This window comes from Botrytis porri, assembly GCF_014898465.1.
Source record: "Botrytis porri strain MUCL 3234 chromosome Unknown BPOR_015, whole genome shotgun sequence".
NCBI lineage: Eukaryota > Fungi > Ascomycota > Leotiomycetes > Helotiales > Sclerotiniaceae > Botrytis > Botrytis porri.
In genome coordinates this window covers 175,246-189,071 of record NW_024066089.1, presented here as the reverse complement: position 1 = coordinate 189,071, position 13,826 = coordinate 175,246, and the positions used below count along the sequence as shown (strand labels likewise).

General features: G+C 37.3%; 3 protein-coding genes across 3 annotated transcripts; 2 read left to right on the top strand and 1 right to left on the bottom strand.

The window, feature by feature from the left end:
- Positions 1-1,574: 1,574 nt before the first annotated feature.
- EAF01_009848 (uncharacterized protein) lies at positions 1,575-2,103 on the top strand (the record flags this gene model as incomplete). The annotated part of the gene is made up of 3 exons (XM_038918104.1): positions 1,575-1,655; positions 1,833-1,966; positions 2,085-2,103. The coding sequence occupies 3 exons, from the start codon at positions 1,575-1,577 to the stop codon at positions 2,101-2,103; spliced, it is 234 nt and encodes a 77-aa protein (XP_038766074.1).
- Positions 2,104-3,673: 1,570 nt separating this feature from the next.
- On the top strand, positions 3,674-4,338 carry EAF01_009847 (uncharacterized protein; the record flags this gene model as incomplete). The annotated part of the gene is made up of 3 exons (XM_038918103.1): positions 3,674-3,761; positions 3,862-4,025; positions 4,279-4,338. The coding sequence occupies 3 exons, from the start codon at positions 3,674-3,676 to the stop codon at positions 4,336-4,338; spliced, it is 312 nt and encodes a 103-aa protein (XP_038766073.1).
- A 6,250-nt stretch (positions 4,339-10,588) lies between these two features.
- Positions 10,589-12,552, bottom strand: EAF01_009846 (uncharacterized protein; the record flags this gene model as incomplete). The annotated part of the gene is made up of 6 exons (XM_038918102.1): positions 10,589-10,701; positions 10,767-11,706; positions 11,760-12,104; positions 12,158-12,178; positions 12,234-12,306; positions 12,509-12,552. 6 exons carry the CDS (start codon positions 12,550-12,552, stop codon positions 10,589-10,591), a joined length of 1,536 nt encoding a protein of 511 aa, XP_038766072.1.
- Between the last annotated feature and the right edge of the window lie 1,274 nt (positions 12,553-13,826).

Sequence of the window (13,826 nt, the reverse complement as noted above, 5' to 3'; positions counted from 1 at the left end):
ACTTATGCCAGATCTTGTGAACTTCGAAAGTATTCAACGATACCTTTGAACAAACACCAATCTGTGAGCAATAAGGTATCTTGCCGTATAATTGGGACTGCACAAGTGTGTAAAGGTATCGTGGAGCATACTAGGTATCTACTAGCTTTACTCAAAATTCTCCTTATCTTCTTGATGTTTGAGAGCTGGAAGTTAGAAGTCCAATCAACTTGCCCAACTTGCCCAGATTACTAGGAATATTTGATCTCGAGAGATTTTTGGAAAAAGAGATCGGTATCATAGTCAAGCTTTCTGTCGTTGAATCGGTGGACCATCTTGTTTCCTTCTTCTTTCTTCCTTTCTTTTCCACCAATAGATTGTGCATTGCAATATGGAACTGGAATGTAGAAGATATGAAAAGAAACTCGAGCGCAGCGAGCAAAAGGGGGTTTGGGGGCTTGGCCCCATATTGTCATGCAAGCTGTCAAATTATGAAATGAAGAATGAAAAAATGGGGAGTGACGCTCCGCTGGTTCTCTGAGAGCCACTGCCGTGGAGGCAGACTATTTGGAAAAAGAAAATCAATTGATCGATTCCTACTTAACTCTCTAGGATACTTTGAATCTTCGATATCAGAAACAGCAGACGGGAGTGAAAATCAAAGACGGCAATCGGAACTTTAAAACACCTATGATCGAGGGTTTAACCTTAGCGCTACCCCAAACTTTCTCTCTTTTGGTGGTAGTCCATTCGTCATTGGTTTAAATGGATCCCCCCACATTCCAAGTCCACCATCTAATTGGAATTGGAATCAATGCTCGTGCTCGATCGATGGACCGCCATAGACTTCGATTTCTATCTCCCATTGAATTGTTCTTTGATACCTAGGTAGTAGGTAGTAGGTATGATGATGCTCTGGTGTGAGAAGTATAAAAGCATAAAAGTATAAAAGTTTAGATTAATACTTCCCTGCTTAGATAACAGTACGAATACGACCATACATGGCTTTGCTTTGATAACCTTGTGTTGAACACGTTCATAATACTACCTCCACATCAACTGGATGAAAGAGAGTCAGACCCTTGATTTTCCATATATGTACATGCATGTCTAGTAAAGTACAAGGTAGACAGACAATCACGCCAGGTTCGCGGGGTACAGTGATACCTTGACGTGAGATGCGTATTCCAATATTTGGCCATGATTTGGTGGTACAGGATCGAAGATCGAAAAAACATGTCATGAATCAGAATTAGGAATTGATTGATTGGACCACAGTGTCATTCCTTTTCCAAGATCTCCTTTGTTTGATAGGTGAAGATAGAGTTTGATTGGTAAGGGGGTTGCGGATCGTATGCTATTGGATCTAGCTGCTCATGAAGCTGGAGGGGTTTGGAGGGGAGGTGGAAACTTTGAAAGTAGACAGGTCTAGAAGTATATTAGGAGAGCTTTTCTCGTATGGTTTAAGATATCTACATTTCAACATCAACAACAATCTTCTGGACCACTTCTCACACAAAGCAATACCACAATATAATACAACACACTTCAATCAATCAATCAATCATCCATCAATCATCCACCAACCAGAAACAATGAATTCCCAACAAACAACCGCAGTCAAGGGAGGAACTGGCAGTGTTGCTACTCCAGCCAACAATGTCAACTACAGACGTGTATGTTTCCAGCTCTTCTTCGCTTTCCTTCCCAAAGCTATCTTGACCTCTTCCCTTCCACTGTTCTCATTTCAAGATGAACAAACACAATGTACAAACATCACACCAATTCTTTCATCCATTCAATCTCCATCCAACTCCAGTTTAGAACCCCTCACTAATCAACAACACACACAGAGCTCTCAAGGTACACTCTTCGCCGGTCTGCAGGCACAGAAACGCTCCAACAGTGACGCGGCTTCAAAGGCTAGACGAGAGAGTTTTGCAGAGCAGGCTCCTAAAGCTGGATTTGTAGGGCAGATGTGGAATTCGTAAGTTTTATGATTCTTTATAGTTGTGCTGTTTGAGGGAGGGGAGTGAGAAGGAAGAGGGGTATAGGGAAGCTCATGATTGAGGGGATTGAATTTGGGCTAATGTTTGTGAATGTAGAATTGTCAAGGGGCAGTAAATCAAAATGGGTGTTTGAGGATATGAGGGCGAGGACAAAATGCCGGGGATGCTAAACATGAATATGAAAAGAAATAAGGATGAGGGTGGATTGAGGAAACTAGCACAGGCGTTAAGAGATGGAATGTACAGCGAACGGTAGAGGAGGTATAAGGTCGATTTACAACAATAGCGGGCGAGCATTTGACATTGCTAGCGATGCAGTATGAACGGTGTTTGGGTTTGCGATTGGAAGACGGGATAGCGATGGAGATGGGCGATATGGATTACTTGTGATGATAAATTATTAACTGATATCGAAAACGATTTTAAAACATATTCATCTATTTTTGTATTCACATAGATACCTGATGATATGTTGCACTCTACAACGAGTTCTATCGACAAACAATATAATTGTTGATTGTTAACACTCCAAACATATACATATACACATATTCCCACTCCTGAAATCTACCAACATCATCAATAGATGCTATATAATTCCATTCCCAATTCCCATCCAAACCACCCACTCCTGATCTCAACTCCCAACTCCCAATCCTCAACACATCACAACTCACAACTCACAAGCAACAAACAACACCAAAATTCAAATCGAGGAGTGAAGTAAAGAGTGGATTCATCATTCATCAGATCTTCATTTGGGGACCACGCTAGCGAATTCCGGGTATCTAGTACCGGGATGGATATTTGGATATTGGACCATGGATCCGTGGGGGCCTGAACCGTTTGTGGAAATCTTGGATTTGAGTGGGGATGTGGAGGGGAAGGGGAGGGGATGGGAGGGAAATGTATGACGAGTTGATTTTGGTGTGAGATGTTTTGATGGAACGGTGATTACTGTGTTTCATTGCTATGGGGTTTTAGGTGGAAGTATGGGGTTTTTGATAGAGGGGATGGGTAGATAGAAGGGTAGGCCAGAGAGGGTAGGTGGGTAGGGGAGGTGGGTATTCGTACTTGTAATATGATTTGATATCATTTGATATACTATTATATGATTTGATATACTACTATATGATGAGTACGTACCTGGTAGAAGAAAAGTCTCTACTCACAACCTACCTATGTGTGTGCTAAATACTACGCAGATGAGATCCCATACCCTGTTTGCAGATAACTCAAATAGGCTTTCTACGGTTGGGGTAGAGCTACTAGCCTTCTACCTAGTAGATCATAGAGAATACCCTACCGGTCTGTCTGTTTAGTATGATGGTATCAGGTACCGTACCGAACCGTACTGGATTGAGTTTGGGTTTGGGTTTGAGATCTGGGAGCACCCAGTGGAGGAATACTAGGTAGGTAGTTCTCGCCTCCCTTCTGTGTTTTGGAGGGTATTAATATCTTCTTGGTTTATTTCGTCTTGGACTGTTTATATCTATATTTATTTCTCTCTCCCAAGACAAATTTATATTCGAATTACTCTTTGCTACCTGTTATACTTCTATCTATCTTATACTTATTTTCTATACATTTATTCAGAAGACTACTCTTGTGTTTGGGGAATTGAATATTAGGATTTCAGACATATATATATACACACAGACGAGGTACACACAAAAACAAACAAAATGTCCAACACCAACTCCGCCTCCAACGACGATATGAAAACCACATCTGCTATCAGCAATTTGTTGCCTTCGTTTAAAACTCCTGGTGGTAAGTTGTTTTCCCTTCTTTTCCTTCTTCCTTCTCTCTCTCTCTCTCATACCCGCAACTCATCTAATCGACACAACTCATTACTCATTTCTCAACCCAGTCCGAAATATAGAAGCAGCATATTCCCGCGCTGGCGCAAGTAATAATCACACACCGGGTTATGCATCAGCATTAGGTTCGCAATCTCAGAAACCGGGGAGTGAGGTGGAGCAGGGGGTGGGGAGTGAGAAGTTTAGAGAGGGAATTAGTGATCAGAGGGTTGAGGTGAGAGGTTTCTTTTTTTTTCTTTTTGTTGTTGTTGTGGAAGGGGAGGGGAGGGGAGGAGAGAGGGAAGGGGACAGGTTTGTTGAAGTGGAATGGAGAGTCTGGGGGTTATTGATGTGTGGAGGCGGGTGTATGGTCTTGGATGAATTACTTTGTGACAATCAAAAGGATAGAGGGATGAAGTACTGTGGAAAACAAGACATTCAAGTGAAGACAAAAACTTTGGATCCTGGCTAACATTTGTGGATTGTAGCCATCGGTCGTGGGCAAGTTATTCAATAACTTAATAAACGGTACGGATAAGTCGAAGTGAGATGGAATTAGGAAGTGAAGGTTCGAAAGGGGAAATTGTGAATCCTGGGTTGGTTTGGTGCAGCGAATGATCAGGTGTTCGTTACCATTGTGGAATTGGGACAGGCATAGGGATAGGGATAGGGATAGGGACATGATTTGGATTAGATGGAAAGTGTTGATGGTATCAGGAAGGAATTACAGTGTATGATAGATATGGATATGGATAGGATGTATGAATAGAAGGGTTTGAGCGTTATGTATATTATATTGTACGAATACATGGCACATCAATGGATATTTGTTCATGAACTCAACTACACAACTACACCTATGAGTAATATACACATCACAATACACCATATATGAAAAGGCTTAACATTACAATTTTCACTTTCAAAACTTATCTAAATGGATATTTACAACTACTATTCAATGCCCCTTCTCTTTCTACCCACTCCCTTAATATCAAATACTCATCCCCTTTTTATTCGCCTAATATGGTCAGGCCGCATATATTTAAGGTCTAGATCTAAATAAATATCCACTGCTAATGTGATCACAGCTTCGAATGCTATTCCCACAAAATACATATATAGTTTCTCTCTCTAGGTACCTCTCTTCCTACACTTATCCTTGTATATCCAAGAGCACATCTAACCCAGCACAATCTAATCTCAACTAATCTACGTCGAGATCTCAGCAACTCAGCAGCTCAATATTACAACAACTCAGATGGAGACGGATCAAAACCACAAGAACCTCCGGATTTCAATGATTCATGTACCTAGTCGAAGTATCATATGCAGTACGTGCATGCAGCAACCCCATACCGGCAAGACAAACAAACAAACAAGCAGAAACGTGAGATAGAAATCCCATGCGCGTGTACATGAACCCCGAGTTCAAACCCAGCCCCTTTGCAGAAAGATGAGTACTCGAGTACGCGCACCAAACCCACATCTCTAGCAAGTAGACAAGGGAGAGAGAAATCATATACACATGTATACAAATATGGTGTATAAACTCAGATTTCCAGATCCTAGAAAACCAGATCATGGCTCGAGTACATGCAATTACGCTCTAGCTCACCAATCTCACCAATCTCAAATCATTCCTCCTTCCTCGAGAGATACCGTATGAATTCCCTTTTCTTCCAGTGTGCGGATAGATGAGCTGGTGTTGAGGTTTGGGTTGGGGTTAGAGTCGCGGTTGGAGTTGGTACTAGTGTTGATATGAACAAGCCATGCATGGCGCCAGGAAAGAAGAAGAGACACAATTAGAAAATACAGAAAATACAGAAGATGAAAAATGATACAACGACTCACAACAGAAATGAGTGAGAAGGAAAAGGGGGCGGTACATGAAGAATAAATGATAAAGTGATACAACACGCGAGGAAGATATGAACGTGACTAGAGCACACAGGAAATAATCGTTAAAAGTAACCCCGAATACCGAATACCCGACTACCTCCACTTTCGAGAGTTGAGAGAGGCTGCCGAGACACGCAGGTCGAATGTTATGCTGTGATTTATTTTATATATCTTGGTATGTTCTAACGTAGTTCATTAGCATGTAGGCCATATTAGTATATAGGCCACTTCATTTTACATACAAAATTCGTTTATGTGTAATCATATACTTTCTTTATTGGCCAATAGAATTGTTAAAAAATGTCTTATATAAATTCTAATTTTTGAATTATTTTAAAAATCTAGTTATTTTTATAAGAATTTTTATTTATTTAGTAATTATTATAAAAATAATCTTTTTGTGATAAAAAACATAATAAAATTCACCTTTTTTTTATATAAATATAATAAGAATGTACTCATAAAAAATAGATCTTTGAAATACTATTATTTTATTAATATTTAATATAATTTTTTTTCTTTTTCAAAAATAACAATTAATTTTTAAAATCTGATTATCAAAAAACCCTTGATTTTAATACATTTTTAAACTAGCTCATATGATGATATAGCCTACATGCTAATGAACTATGTTATACATTTATATTTTATATTTCCTACTCATTACTTCTTCACTTCATCACTTCAAATCTTCATGTTTACAAAAAGTTTGCTAGGGAAAGGAAATCCTACGTTTTTGGTTTTCCATCTTCCACCCCCGCCTGGCATCTACTCCATTTCAGTACCCACACCCACATACCCAATCCATCCAATCCATCACTACAACTCCAAACTAACCAGTATATACTGTAGCAAGATCGGAACTAGACTCTTAACCCCCAACCCCCACATCCATATCCGTATCCATTATCCAGTAACCGATATCCCTACATCTTACACAACCTCAAATTCACTACTACTATAACTTCAATATTTAATAATAATTAAAATTTATAAGATAATAAACTGAAACTTTTAAATGTTTATAATATAGTATAGTATTTTTATATAGAATTATTAAATCATTAAATTTTAAATCTTATTGGTATTATGATTGCTTGTTTATTCTTAGTCCTGGTTTTCATCCCCTTCCCCTTATTTATTGAAATATTAACTTCCCTATTATCTAAAAGCTCTATAGCTTTTTGAGGTATTAGATTTAATATAAAAGAAAGTTTTGAGGTGCTTTTAGTTTTCTTAATAGATGAATGTAGTACTTTAAAAGTTTTCTTACTATACTCTTTAAAACCCTATAGAATTTAACAATCAACCTTCCTCTATCTAGCTCTCTTTTACACCTTTAAATACTTCTTCTACTTTTCGGCTTTCTTTTCAGCTTTCTTTAACTTCTTAGTTTCCTTGTCCTACTGTATAATAAGCTCTTTAATGGATTAATATATCTTAACTCTTAAAATAATATTAAAAGAATATAAACATACTTTATTTATTTCCTCTCCTATTAAGTTTAACCTTTTAAATCAATTCCTTTTTTTCTTTTCTATTTTTATAGCCTTTTCTAACCCCTTTACTTTATATAATTAAATACTAATTTAAATTATATTAATAAAAATAGTTTTAAAAAACTTTAAAGTAATATTAAAATTATTTTAATATTGAAATTCTAATTTGAACTTATAAAAAGTTTTTGTATTATATGGGGTCTTAAATTTACTTTTATATAGTTGTATTAATATAGATGGTATAAAAGAAGATTTAAATGTGATACTAATAATAATAGCTTTTTTATATATAGGATAAATACCTATTTTTTTAAAGGAAAAGAGTATATTATATATTATACAAGTTTAAATTTAAGCTCTTTTGAATATAATCCAGGAATTTTATTTTGTAATTCCAAATAATTCCCTGCTTTTATACAATAAATTATTCAATGCTATACTTGTTACGGGAGCTGCCTCTAGGGTCACGTGGAAGTGTCTAGAGATCTCTCGAGGTGGTTTAGACTAGACTTCAAGTAGGAATTCAATAAGGTTGGTAACTGGTTGCAATTCTCGTAACTATAGTAATGAAACTAATGATTGTTCTTGAGCACGAAGCTCTACATTGTAATGAAATCCCATTCCCTTATATAGACCTTCGTACTGTACTGGAGCGTTCAGGACCTAGAGAGGTCCTGGACCTTTGGTCTGTATGGACCTACATTCCGTTATGCCTGTCATGCAGGGTCCATCACGTGCTAAGAGTCATGTGACGCGGTACCGAGGATGGACCGGCGTAACAATACTATAATTTATCAAAAATAAAAGGAAAAGGCCATAATTAAGAGGTTAAAGTCGATATATAGAATATAATGGTAAAATTAATAATATTATTTTTAATTTGTTGTATTTTAATATAAACTCTATATTTATATAACTAAAATGATTATCTACAATAAATAGATGATATCCTTTATCTACTTTTAGGTGTGTATGATATTAAAATACTTTTTGAAGTTATGTTAGGTTAAAAGTATTAAATGATTATTTATTATTTGAAATTTTGAAATAAGCTTTATCTTTTTCCTTTACTTTATTAATTTATATATCTTAAAGATTCCCCGATTTCTCTTTATATAGTAGAGTAGATAGTATAATTGTATCATCAGTAGAAATGTATACTGAAAGGCTAATAAATTCTTAAGATTTGTTTTATATAGCTTTTATTATTTTGTCTTTTTTATAGGCATTAATATTCATTATTCTCTTTATAAAGTATATTAATCTAATTATAAAATCCTTTTTATCCTAATTATATATATTTTTTAACAATATATTATATTTTGTAATCACTTTTGTTAACTAAATAAATAAATAAAAGGAATTAATAAGAGCTTTTATATAATAAAAATCAATAATAAATCGAAAATAGTATTAACTAGATTATAAAAATGTTCAAAATAATCAATATTATTAGTTTTAATATATAAATTATCAATATACTAAAAATACTGATTTTTAAAATATATTATATATCTTTTAACAAAGTAAACTATCTAATTCTTTTTTATAAATTAATCTATAATCTCTTTTATTAAGTTTTTAATTATATAATTTATAAAAAGTATAGATCTTTAAATCAGTTTATTTAATTAATTAATTAAACCCTTTTCTTACTCTTTATTAAAATATTAATAGATATTTTTATAGGTAAAGATATAAAGAACTATTTGTTCTTTATATTACTGATATAATATAAAATAATTGATATTATGAATTTTTACAATGATAATTATATTAAACTTTTCTTTAGCTTTAATTTAAACTATTATTTATTATATATAATCTTTTATAACTAATATAAGATTCAATATAAGTTTCGTAATTAATGTTTTTTGAGGTTAAAAAGATTGTATAAAATATGGGGTTGTGTAAGATATAGGGATATCGGTTATCTCTATATCCCTCCAAAATCCAAACACAAAAATCTCACCAGCTAGAGAATTCTCTCACAGCAGTCATCGTGTCTGTGTCAAAGGAGTAGAAGATGATAGGATGGATGAATGAAAGATATGTATATCTCCTTCTGAAATCTAATCCTAAATCTTTAAAAATCCAATCAAGATACCATGATCTCATCTCCTCAACTAGATATCAAGGATCTTCCTTCATCGACAGACAGACGGAAAGGTCGATTTGTGTTCGAGTACACAATGTGCTTATTGCGAGGTTATCAGGAGAGACTGTGTCAGGTGGAATGGTAGCAGGAGTAGAATACATATAATGCATAGCTCATCTTTTCTTTCCCCAAAAACTTAACGATCAAAAGAACAAAACATAACAAACTACTGTAGACCCAAAGTTCCGCTCCACACAATGGTAAAAGACGGACTACCCTGCATACCTATCCTACCCGAGAGCTATTCGTATCATATCATATCATAATTTCTCCCGCTTCCTATTTCTCTCATTTAATTTCAAATTATTTCAGAAAATAAGAGATCTGCGAAGCTATGTACTCGAACATATGTGTCGATGCCATATCATATCGCGTCGCATCGCATCGCATCTCAGTGAGTCTCACAACCCGACACAACGCAAAAGAAGACAAGGCAAGAATCTTGCAACAAATCTATCCGAGCTGCTTCTATTCAAAGAGCACCCCCCTACACACACATTCCACACCACTAATCCGCCGAAACTCAATGATCACAATTCTGTTCATCCATCTCGTGTACCGGGAAAGGACATAAAAGACCAAAGACTTTCGATCCAATTCTCATCTCCAAAATCAATTCGCATGAAGATTCCAGTGCAGTGCAATGCAATGAAATCCATTTCATTCTTAAAACTTCCTTACATACTATATTGCAAGAGCACGAAGATTAAAGAATTCCCAGCTTATCTTCCTTCATACCATTCCCACCATTCAATCATCTCACAACTAATTTGCAACTCTAAATCTTAGAGCAACTTAGAGAGGAAGATAAGTAGGGAAAAAAATAGGTGCCGTGATGATTGAGAGTGTATGATGAATTTGACTTCTCTCATTCTGATCATCCTATCCTGCAGGCATAGTAATCAAATCCATGAAATGGATACAAGTCTTCACTAGAAGACTTCGGATTTACAAATTCTTAATTCCGAGTTGTGACTTATTGTGGATGGACTTGTAGGAGTATGACCACAGAAGAGATATTGTGGTTCAAAAATATCTGTTTATCACCTCCCACCAATAAAGCGTCATTTTGTTCATTATGTAAATTTAGCTTTTCATTCAGCTATCATAAATATGAAGAAAAACCACCGTCCAAATATGTGTATGGGAATCCTTCATGAATCGTCGTGTCTATCTATCAATTTCATGCCTTCATACCAGGTGTCTAGTTATTCATTTATTGGCGATTAACACACCAATTTACAGCTTGTTAGGAGCGGTTTGGGTAGTTGGCCATTGGTAACCAGCTGCGTCGCTAAACTTGTATCCGTAGGAAGAGGTGAAGTCATCCAAGACGGCGGGTCCACGAGAGCCTGTTATCAGATTAGCATTTTCTTGGGTATAAAAATATTGGGTGAATAATGTAAATATTTCTTACCGTATGGGTACTCCATGGGGATAATCTCCTTGTTGTCGTCGAGGTAATGTAAGAGTGGTGTAAAGATTCTCCAACTTGCATCAAGCTCGTCATCGCGAACAAAGTTGGAGTGATCACCCTTAAGAGCATCAAGAATGAGGGATTCGTATGCTTCTGGGATCTTGAGATCAGAGAATCGGCGGCGGTAAGTCAAGTCGAGTTCAGTGACAACAGTTTGCATGCTCAAACCTGGCAACTTGGAGTTCATCTTGATGTAAACACTCTCGTTTGGTTGAATGCGCATAACAAGCTCGTTTCTTGGGATATCTTTGAAGATACCAGATGTGACATCCTTGAATTGAATTCGGATCTCGGTCTTTTGCTCGTTAAGAGCCTTACCAGCCTTCAAGATGAATGGTACACCGTCCCATCGCTCGTTCTTGATATATGCAACCATAGCACAGAAGGTGGGGCACCTCGAATCCTTTGGTACGGTGTCGTCTTCCTTGTAGGAAGGCTTGTTTCCGTCTAAGGATTTGCCGTATTGGCCAATGATGACATTCTTTGGCTCGATTGCTGGAATACCGCGAAGGACTCGGACCTTTTCGTCTCTAACATCCTCTGCGGAGAATGAAATTGGTCTCTCCATGGCGAGGAGGGTGAGGACTTGTAGAAGATGGTTTTGCATAACATCTCTGATGATACCGAATTCGTCGAAATAACCTCCTCGGCCTTCGGTTCCAAAAGGTTCCTTGAATGTGATTTGGACATTATCAATGTGGTTTCGGTTCCATGTAGCACCAAAAAACTCGTTACCAAATCTCAAAATCAAAATGTTCTTAACCATCTCCTTTCCAAGGTAATGATCGATACGGAAGATCTCATCTTCCTTCCAGTTTGGCTCCAATGCCTTTTGTAACTCGCGGGAACTTCCCAAATCCTTTCCAAATGGCTTCTCAACCTACAAGTTGTCAGCAATGGTATTGAATCTAGTGTGGAGATCTTGTATCGTACAATGATTCTTGCAACACCGGTCTCTGGATAGGCGTTGGCCTTTAGCTGTTGAGATACTGTTGTAAAGACGGAAGGAGGTAAGGCCATGTAGAAGATTCTGTTGGCTTCTTTTCTTCCCTTTTCGAACTCTTCGCAGTGTTTTCTTAGCTCGATAAAACCCTCTGGCTTATCATACTGTCCAGAGATATATGTACAGATATCGCAGAACTCTTGGAGTTGCTGTTCCATATCCTTGGTGGGAGTCTTGATATATGATCTAACTCTCTTAATATATTCCTCGTGATCCATCTTCGTTCGCGCATATCCAATAATTCTGACATCCTTTGGGAGGAATTGGTTGCGATACTATGGTGGCATTAATATTGCATCATCGGCTAAAGGTATTCTGCACCACTTACGAGACCGAAAAGAGCTGGGAACTACGATCACATATGTTAGCAAGAAACAGAATCCAAGTGTGAGGATTTTGCTTACAGTCTTCTTCTTTGCAAGATCACCAGAAGCTCCCAAAACAATGATAACAGTGTTGTCCTTCAGTTCGAGAGATCTGTAGTGGGGCAAGGCAATCAGTCATTATTCGGATGAAATGGGGTTGAGATGCCCAGAGAAAGAATGGAAAGCAAGAAATCCATCAGTCCGAGAGACCCGGGTTAGCCCCTTGGAGTGAACATTTTGAATATGGTGAGAAGTGTTGTTGATGTGAATGACTATGCGTGAAGTACATTGGTTGAAGAAATGAACCAACTTACCCAGCATTGCCAGACTCCTCTGGTTTGATAACAGTGTCGGCCATTTTGTATGTGTTGTTTATGATATGTGAAAAAAGCGAGAAAGGGAGAAACAATCAAATTTTCCTGAGGATCAACAAGACTTTTGAGTGAAGGAGGATTGAAAGTTTAAGAAATAGCTCAAGAAAAATGTTGGGTTTGTCCGCTTTTGATGAAAGACTCGACCCCGCTAAGATTGATGGGATGTATGTATGTATGACGGACGAGAAGTATTTCCGGGTAGCCTCCGAACCCAAAACAGACCTGTCTTGTGTTTAAAGTACACAACCCAACCTTGTGAATTTCTGGTGCTCTTTGACCTCTCATATATAAATATATGTATATATATATATATATGTCCCTAGGTATTGATTGGGTGATTATATGGATTCTGTTCTTGAATGTGATTCAATATTTAATTCACTGTTGAGAACTCGAAAGACTTCCTGTGTCAATGCTGTACCTAACCCTTGCTATCACATTATTGTGCAGCTTTTATAAAGCTTTATTTGAGAGCCATTGCCATTGCCATAGTCATAGTCATAGTCATCCACAGCCGTCACACCCACATCCACATCCACATTCATCCGTCGCCGTAGCATCCAATACCATCCATCTTCTACCTACTTGACAAGGCCCGACCGCCCCTCACTTATCACCGATGCCCTCTTTGGAAGATTGGAACGGGGGGCTTCGATTTCTTACGGGTCCGATTATAAAGCATGTTGCATAGCACTGATGGTAATGCTCGGTGAATCTGTACCCAAATGCCAATGGATCTCTTCCAAGAGCTCCCCCAAAGTATTACTCTATTATTATACGTTAGAAATGACCTCTTAAGCCATTTTCCACGAAAGCAATGTTGCTATCAAAACAAAGCGAGGCAGTAACCCGAATTGCTAATTTAGCATTCAATGGTCGCTTGGGGCTCTAGAACGGTGCTTCCGTACTCGGGGCTTTGATGATTTGATGGATGGGATGTCTTTGCGATATGCCGTTTCAGCTCATTTGGATTATCATTACAATTGTATAGGTACTTTGGAGAGTGGAGAGTTTCCGGCCGGTCCCTCATCCACCCCTACCTTAGTAAATACTCCACCGATCATCAACATCATCAGTTCACTCAAGTATTCTCGCAAGGCAAACTCGGGAAAATCGTCTCGGGATTTGAAACATCAACTGAATAGACAAAATATTACCTTTTTACTCTGCACATTCTTACTTTCTTCTGCTACCTTCTTGGATTCTACAAGAGGACTGAGAGGATGGTGCTAAAGAAGAGGAACCTGGTCTTCCAAAT